Genomic DNA, 8,555 nt, shown 5'->3' on the forward strand with positions numbered 1-8,555 from the left:
TTTACAGCAACACCGCATCTTTAATGCTGTACAGTATTAAAGAAACCAGTTTGACAGAACACATTTCTGGGTAAATGTTGAGCTTTCAAGAAACACAATATGCAGCCAGAGCCTCTGGGCATGCACAGAGTGAAATATAATCCTTCTTGCTGTTAACATTGAAGGCTTTTGGCTGTTCTTCAGCAGATCACATGCAGCCATCAGGAACAGTGCAACAGCTAACGTTTGCCTGCATGTGGAGCATCCATGTTTCTGTACATGCTTGTCTTCATGGCGTATCACAGCAGCAGATGGATACCCCAGAACCAGAGATTAAAATTGTGAGTATAGGTATGGATCTTAGCAGTCTTTATGTTTTACAAGCCGCTGATTTTCTCTTCATTTCCATTCACAGTCAAATAGTGAATGCAGTGTTCACGGCAGTTGTCCTGGTTCCTCAGCTCTACGTCATGGGAAGGTAACTGGGACGCAGGCCATGGCATCGAGCCATGCAGATCATAGGTCACTTGAGCAAAGGGGGAACAATGCGCTAACAATATCTTTCTTGATTAAAGGTCAAAATCCTCAAGATACTGCAGGCAGCCGCTTCTGAACAACCTGTCAGCCTCCATTGCTTTGTCCTTCATAGCTTCGGGTAAGTCCCAAAAACAGAAGCATGTGCAGTACTAGTGCGGCAGAACAGATTTTAGAATTCATGTGTAATAACTCTTGTCCAAGGTTTTTCAGTGATATTCACATTGATGGACCCAGTTCCTCAGAGTCTGTGGGCTGCCTATCATGTGTTTGGTCTGCTGTCATGTGGACAAGGGCTGTGCACCGCCATCCTGACTCTGACAGCAGCCGCATGTGTAAGAAAAATACAGTATTCATAGTGACTTACTCAAAAGAACAACGTATCAGTGGTTTCTTTGCATCTCCACAGGCCAAAACCACCCCAGAGCTGTACTACATGTCCCTTATTCTAACAGTCGCCTCTACTTTAAGTACAGGTGAAGGAGGCCTCTCTCTTCTCCATCACATATTTGACCATTCCTACAGAAAATCTACAGTTCAAAGGAGTAACACCTGCTCATGTCCGTTTAGGTTTTTTCATGGTGAGAGGAGGACTGTGGTTAACTACAAGGCGGCCTGTGACGGACCAAAGCAGAGGCTAAAATGAGTGATAAAACAGTCCAGCTGTCCCACACTGACATCCGATCCTGCACATATAAAGAATTCATGAGGTTTTCGTGCCACCAGCAGCCGGTAACTTTAAACCATGAGGAGGGGAAAAAGGGCAAGTGACTTAATCCACCTTATATTATAATCCCCACATCAGAAAAGCAGATGTCTTGACTGTTTAAAGTTTTTGCTTTTTATTTGTTGATGGGTTCTGGTTACATTTGGCCATTTCACGTGACAATTTGCCATAGGAAGCCAATAGAAATGTGGTTCAAACAGTACATTCAAAGTACATTTATACATGTAATAAGAATACAGATGTAAATCTGCATACAGTACTTAAAGTGATGTTTATTTCATTGGAAAAACATAACTGCAATAAACAAATTATAGCAGAAGATGAAAAAGAAATGATTTACTGATTTATAAAGCAAAGATGTCCAGGTTGCATTAATTAAAGAAAAAAAGCATTTCTGCACCAAAACGCAAGTGATCTCCATGACAGATTTATTTTCCCTGCTATCTTCCATCACTGTCTGATTACTGGTTTAGAACACCAGAAATCATTTCAAACTCCTACATTACACTTACTATATATCTGTTTGTAACTTTCCCACTTTTTAGTCAAACTTTAAAGCAAGAAGAACATTAAAAAGGCATGGAAAGAATATCAAAACACTTCAAAATGCAATCATGTAGGGAAAAAGATTTGATATTTCTGTGACCTAAAAGAGAAAGTCAGTGTTGCATCATATGGTGCCAATGTGATGGAAGACTTGCTGCACCTCAGTAATGTAAAAATAATGTTTTGTAGATTTTCATTTTAGTCTGAAATTGTATTCATGCTGCTAGATTAGCTGCTGACTAGCTGTTTTTGAGGAGATGAAGGCACCTGGTAAATCTTTACAGCCTAATGTTTACAAAAACACTGCTGCTGAAACTCATCCAGCTCGTCTTTAAGAGAATCTTCAATGGATGAACTATAAACTTGAATCTTGTTTGGTTCCATTTGGACTTAGATAAAAAAAGCACCAGCAGATCATATGCATAGACTATTCTTAGAGGAATGTCATTGTACAAAGGACAGGAATGTACTTTATACTAACAAAGCACCAAATATTTGGTATCACCTGAAAGATTGTTACAAATGTGTTTATTTATTTTACTGATGAATAAAATACATGATCTGTGGGATGACCTACATTTTTAGTCTTTTTATCCAACTGATTGCATTTCAAGAGGGTTGTCATAACGCAATGACAGAAAATATACAATCAAGTAAAGGCAGATTACACAGTAAACTGCAGAACTGAAAATTCACCTGAGAAATGATATTACTCACACCCATACAAACACACTTTTAAGAAAAAAAAATCACTCATAATCAATCTTTGTGTTAAACTGACTTTCAGGTCAGATTTGTCACATTTTCTCCGGTGCTGCATATCCTCTATGTAAACTGCAGACATGTAGACTTTGTGTGTTTAAATTTACACTCAGCTCACACTTAATTAGACTAATTATAAAAGGTTTGCATATGCATTTCACGCACACCCTAAGAAAAGTCAAACAAGGTTTTATCCTTCAATAAAAAGACCATAACAGCAGTGTTTTACACTTATTAACTACAAACGTCAAATACTTAATATCCTTGCCAACAAAGCAAAGCTTTTAATGTTAGAGTCAAGACTATGCATCTCCTACTGATGAATTAATGTGCTGGAAAAGTCTTCATCCATTAGCCAAGCCTTGCTAGTCGGGTGAACAGCACTACTTTTGATATAAGAAACCGCAAAGATCATAATATCCTTTTCAGTATCTACGCTTTCCAACAATCACATGAATACACCAACAAGAAACTGCCTTAAACCATTTTCCACTGAGAGCTTTCAGTGGATTTCTTCTTCTGAGTCGTTCATTCAGCCTTTGCAAGTACTGCTACTGAACTTGGACAGATGGCTGGTAGAAAATGAATCCGAAATCTCATGACAAAATTTGGAAAAAGCAGCATTGATATTCAGTATATGTGTGTTTGTAGTTAACAAGCTAAAACAAGTAAAATCACAGATTCTGCATGTGCTGGTTCATACATTCTTTTTCACCAACCAGCACTGATTACAGCAGCTCCACAGATATTTGTCCCATTTAAGATCATGACTATAATCCCCTAACCTAAGAGGGCATCATAGTCTATGTACCAGATAAGTGTACCGGGATCAGGCTTCACCCCAGTGACAGGATATTTGTCTAAGTTGTCCTTCACTCGGCTCAGTTGGGTGATCAGCTCATGCTTGCCTTTGCCCATCACCAAAAGAGCAACCCTGTGGGCTCGGTTAATGGCGTTGAAAGTGAGGCTCATACGCTGGTGAGGCTTGACGGGGCTCTCGGTGAGGGCCACAAGACGTTCCCCATGTTCATTTACTTTACTACCAGGGAACAGAGAGGCTGTGTGGCCATCATAACCGACACCGAGCAGTACGAAGTGGAAGCTGGAGCCGTTAACCCATTTGCTGAGCTCTTTCTCATACTGCAGTGCACCTCTGTCCTCCTCCACACACAGACGCTGGTTGAGCTGCACAGGCATGGGGTGGATGTTGTAGTAGGGTATCCTGACGTGCTGCAGGAGGTGCTCATGCATGCTGTGGAAGTTGGACTCCAGTTCAGTCAGCGGCACACAGCGCTCATCCACCATCCACACATGGGTGTCCCTCCAGGGGAAGGAGAAGTGGTGTAGGACCAACCTGTGGAACAGAGCCAGAGGAGTGGAGCCGCCGGAGAGGGCAAGATGGAAAACACCGCTCTCACGCACCGCCGCCTCTGCTGCTTCCTGTATGTCTACAGCCAGCCTCTCAACTAGCTCTTCCGCCCAGGCAGATACCATGTCCGCACTGCGAAATTTGCCTTGCATCACTTGGTAATTGTTTGCTGATGTCCCACCCACTTGATCAGGGCTGATTATCACCACCTCACTGTTGTAGCTAATATCTCTCCCTTTCAGACGGACGTCCAGAAGCCCTCCGTTGTCTACACCGCCGGGGTAGATGCGGGGAAAAGAGCTAGCTAAGCTACTGAGCAGCGGTGTCCATAAGCTCCAGGAAGCCAACAGGTTTTCAGTACTAATGAAGCTATTCTTACGTCCAGCAAGGATGTGAGAGATGAGTTCTGCATAGGCTTCCCTCTGCTCTGTTGGAGTCTGAACGTAGTAGTCTGATACTGACAAACCTAAAACACTGACATCTGTGTGTTCAGTCACTTCCTTCCAGTCGCCGTCGATCAGAGTCGGCTTGAATAAATTCTTACTTACAAGAATTGCTGGATACTGAAGGTCACCGTGTCCGAAGTAGAAAACTATCTGTTTGGGTTTGCAGTGAATGCCGTTGTGTTTCTGAAGACAAAACATGTCATTCTTAAAGAGTACGCGTGCATAACCCACCCGTTCATCCAACATCTTCCCTGAGGTCAAAAGAATTGGTACACCTTCGTACTGCGTCTCATCAATGTGTGCCAGTACAGCTGAAACATAGTAACACAATCGCATATTAGCATCACAATTTTACACTAACACAGCTGAGTTTGAAAGGATTTTTTTTCTTTTAAAAAATCACCAAAATTGCACAACTAATTAGAACCAGAAAAGAAAAGTAGAAGAAAGTATTTCCACATTTTAAACTTCATGAGGATCCTTTAACTACTTTTGATATTTCATTAATATCACTTTATTCTACATGTCTCATTTAAAAATGTAGCACAAAATAACCCAAACCAGATCCAAGTAAAAAAAAGAAAAAACTTCAGTGCAACTGTTAGGCTACTAGTGACTCAACTGCGACATATGCCAAAAAACCAAAACATGTATCTTTCACTATGCACCTGCAAATGTTGGTGTGAGACTGACGTGATCTTTTGTCTTGTTTAGTTCCTGCTGAACCTCTGATTTGTAGGCTTGATACTGGCCGATCACTGCTTGATTCTTTGCTAAAGGCAGCAGGGAACTGAAGATCTGCAGCTTGTTCTGAAGAACTTCTTCATTGCTGCTGACATTCTTAGGAAGCTTCATGGTCAGAAGCGTCATGATCTCGGTCAGGTGATTCTGTAGAACATCTCTGATCACCCCATACTGGTCATAGAAGGGAATACGACCTTTGAGGATAAAATGACACAAGAGGACATGAATGCATGATTACATCTTAGCAATTGTTGCCACCTTTATATATGAAACGTTTAATCACCTGTAACATCCAGGGTCTCTTTCACGACAATCTCTATTCTCTCGATGTAGTGCTTGTTCCAGATAGGATCAAGAAACTCCCTGTTCTCTATTCTGAATGGAAGTATCTTCGAAACCACCTTTTCCACAAAAAAAGAAAAAACCCACCGTGAAAACTAATATTTACAGAATCATTTATAAAAGGTCCACGGTGTGTGGGATTTTCTTACCTGTTTCCCTAAGTAGTGGTCAATTCTGTACATTTCTTCATCCTTCAGCGAGTTCCCAAGATGAGATGCTAACAGCTGAGCACTCCTGAAGTCATGCCCGAAAGGTTTCTCCAGCACCACCCTCAGCCAGGCTCCACTGGTCGGCCTGCAGCTGCTGTTAATCTTCTCAGCAATATCTGCATATGCAAAAGCTGGTACTGAAAGATAGAAGAGTCTCCCTGCCTCTGTCATTCCCTCCTCCTGAAGCTGTTGCTCAATGTGCTTGGCCAGTTCCTGGTAGTCCTCTAAGGTCTTCAGCTGCCGATACTGTGAGAGCCGCAGGAACTGGTCCTTCAGCACAGCACAGCGCTCCTGAGACACGTCCTTCGAGCAGGACACCGCCTTCAGAGCCTCAAAGAGGACTGGTGTGCCCTTGTCAGCAGGTGACAGTCCTCCACCATGGAAGAAAAAGGTGTTTCCGCTGCTGACCTGGTTAACATACAGCTGGAAGAATCCCTGCCACAGGTATTTCTTTGCCAGGTCACCTGTGGCTCCTACTATGATCACAGAAACATGACCAGGTCTCTGAGCCTCCTCTGTCTCCTCGCTGTGCCCTCCCTGGGCAGACAGAGCGACCAGAAGCAGGAGCACAGTCACAAACATCCTCTGGTCTGAGCCGTCCAAACACCTGCATGAACACAGCAAAGAGAGATGTTACATGCAGCTAGTTGAGACACTAAACATGAAAAATAACACAAAATGTTCATTTTCCACTCATTAAGCGGCCAAAAAAATGTCCAGTGTGACACAGTTGTGTTCGAAGCCCTAAGATGTTCAGTTTACTGTCATATATGAAAAGGAAAGTCCATAATTAGGAGGCTACAATCTGCAAACTTGGCATTTGTGATGGACAAATAAAAAGTGAATGATTTACCATGAGACTTTCACAAGTATCTTCATTGAATTAACTAATGAATGAGTCAACTCATCTTCTCAGCTCTCAACGTTTGATAAAAGTGAATTCAACAGGAAAGTTCCTCTTCCCACAAAACTAAATGGAAGATTAAGAACCTAAAGCAGCCCAATTAACAATATAACAATATAAACAGCGTCAAAAATGTTAATTTTGAATTGGACAACAATAGTTAAATCACAAGAGTTAAAACAACAAACCAAAATGTAAAACTGAAACACTTACAAGACAAGCCAAAGAAGTATTCTGAACACTATGAACGTAAGCAAGAGCAAATGTATACTTTAAGCAACAACTCCAAAGATGAAATAGATAAATATATTACTCAGCTCTGTCCAAGGCTTTTTTAAAGTCCTCTGTGAGTCAGTGATTCTGTCATGAGCGTAGGGATTACTGGATAGTGGTGGATCAGGGGTGGAGACTTTGTACTTTGCTCAGGGGCACTGGGCGTCCAGGACAAGAGTTGTGCTGTTGATGATATTCCAGGAAAACACGACCACTTACTGATTATTTTGTAGGGAACAAAAATCCTTTATTGAGCAAGGGCATAAAGGCTGAGGTCAAAAATCCATACAAGTAAGCAGATCTTTTTTTATATGATAAAACATGGAGAAATGGCTGATGTGAGAACCCTGAATTGGCAAAAATATTTAAAACTATTCATTGCATTGAAAGTGACCAAAAGGGTTAAAAAGTTATTATAGGCTATATAGATTACACTGAAAAGAAGCCTTAGAGTAATGGATATTCAGTAAAGTTTGTGTGATGCTCTTTATCTATCAGGACCCCATTAGTTTCCAAAATTTGCAGCCGTTTCTGCTCATACATTGTAATGGCTGCTTTAGAAAATGATTCTTCAGTCCTTTAGTTATGGATGTCAATTTCTACCAGAAACAGAAAAAATAAAGGAAAAGTTACACATGTTAAAAAGAAAAGTACTAAAAGTATGTCCAATAATTATGGCCTGGTAAGATATAAATTTTCAAACAGTATTTAACTTCTATTTGTTTTAATGAAAGCAAATGGACTCGATCCTTTCAAAATAACTCATAACTAGTGAATACATTCTAATTCGGAAGGGACAGCGAGAGAACAGATATTTGTACCACGTTTCTTCCTATATGACAAAAAGGAAAATGTTCCAATCACCAGAGTGCAAATGGGAGAAATAATCAACCTCTTGATGTAAATCCTGCACATTTAGCAAAATCTTCATTGATATTGGTCATAACCAACTGTAAATATGAGGAATCTGAGTTCGTGTTAGTAGGCATGGAGCAGTACTTTGCATCTACATAGCATCACAGTTATAGGCCTAGACCTAATAAACCTAATTAATGACAGAGACGAATTTATTTTCCCCTCACTCAAGGGAAAGTTGAAAGTTGTACATGGAGAACAGAACACCCACACGCTGATTTTATGACTGAGCGCAACATCTGGAATCCCAGCAGCCCTGCAGTCTTGTTTGCACAATGGCAATGTAAACAGCAAAGGCCACCTCATGAATGTCGACTGCTTTGACAGCAGCTTTAATTTTATTTTTTAATTACTTTGTTAACTATTATTGCAGTCATTTATTGGAAATTATAACATTGTTAAAAGTCAACAACGTCCTAGATCACAGACGTGAGCTGGAGAACCTGGACACAAAAGACTCTATCATCATTTAGGCTTCATCATTCTTCCTCTACAGCCCTGACCTGCATTTGCAACACTTAATTACCACTCAGTCACAAGCTGCTTTCCAATCAGCATTGAAAATCTTCCTTCGCACCACAGATACGCTCCAAATCAACTCATTCATCCATTAAATTTTCCTAAAAGGCATTTTTTGTTCCCCTGAGCACATGAAGTCACTCTCAACGGACTGTTCAGCACACAAACCTTCATGTACTGATTTTCATTTCTGTCAAACACTAGGTAGGGCCTTCTTTGAATTAGATTTGGTTTGTTCCAGGTACCATGCACTAACCAGAGACCATTTCCTACATCTACAGTGCCA

The 8,555-nt window shown here is 40.9% G+C and overlaps 2 protein-coding genes across 3 annotated transcripts; one reads left to right on the plus strand and one right to left on the minus strand.

The window, feature by feature from the left end:
* Nucleotides 1-246: 246 nt before the first annotated feature.
* LOC127534162 (uncharacterized) lies at nucleotides 247-1,852 on the plus strand. The gene is made up of 4 exons (XM_051948672.1): nucleotides 247-321; nucleotides 441-457; nucleotides 555-634; nucleotides 718-1,852. The coding sequence occupies exons 1-4, from the start codon at nucleotides 247-249 to the stop codon at nucleotides 870-872; spliced, it is 327 nt and encodes a 108-aa protein (XP_051804632.1). The 3' UTR covers nucleotides 873-1,852.
* h6pd (hexose-6-phosphate dehydrogenase (glucose 1-dehydrogenase)) lies at nucleotides 1,332-7,014 on the minus strand. 2 transcript variants are annotated; one of them, XM_022209760.2, is made up of 5 exons: nucleotides 6,876-7,014; nucleotides 5,599-6,265; nucleotides 5,391-5,508; nucleotides 5,032-5,301; nucleotides 1,332-4,674 (listed from the first exon to the last, which is right to left on the minus strand). In XM_022209760.2, the coding sequence occupies exons 2-5, from the start codon at nucleotides 6,238-6,240 to the stop codon at nucleotides 3,329-3,331; spliced, it is 2,376 nt and encodes a 791-aa protein (XP_022065452.2). In that variant the 5' UTR covers nucleotides 6,241-6,265; nucleotides 6,876-7,014; the 3' UTR covers nucleotides 1,332-3,328. The 2 variants fall into 2 exon arrangements, with proteins under 2 accessions (XP_022065452.2, XP_022065451.2); XM_022209759.2 differs by having other exon boundaries at nucleotides 6,776-6,943.
* Between the last annotated feature and the right edge of the window lie 1,541 nt (nucleotides 7,015-8,555).

Source organism: Acanthochromis polyacanthus, chromosome 5 (assembly GCF_021347895.1).
Source record: "Acanthochromis polyacanthus isolate Apoly-LR-REF ecotype Palm Island chromosome 5, KAUST_Apoly_ChrSc, whole genome shotgun sequence".
Lineage (NCBI taxonomy): Eukaryota > Metazoa > Chordata > Actinopteri > Pomacentridae > Acanthochromis > Acanthochromis polyacanthus.

Coding starts and splice junctions, on each gene's coding strand:
- LOC127534162 (XM_051948672.1), top strand. CDS start 247: ATGTTTCTGTACATGCTTGTCTTCATGGCGTATCACAGCAGCAGATGG. Junction 635..717: donor TTTGTCCTTCATAGCTTCGG/GTAAGTCCCAAA, acceptor CTCTTGTCCAAG/GTTTTTCAGTGATATTCACA.
- h6pd (XM_022209760.2), bottom strand. CDS start 6,240: ATGTTTGTGACTGTGCTCCTGCTTCTGGTCGCTCTGTCTGCCCAGGGA. Junction 5,302..5,390: donor AGAGACCCTGGATGTTACAG/GTGATTAAACGT, acceptor TTATCCTCAAAG/GTCGTATTCCCTTCTATGAC. Junction 4,675..5,031: donor TCTCACACCAACATTTGCAG/GTGCATAGTGAA, acceptor ACTATGTTTCAG/CTGTACTGGCACACATTGAT.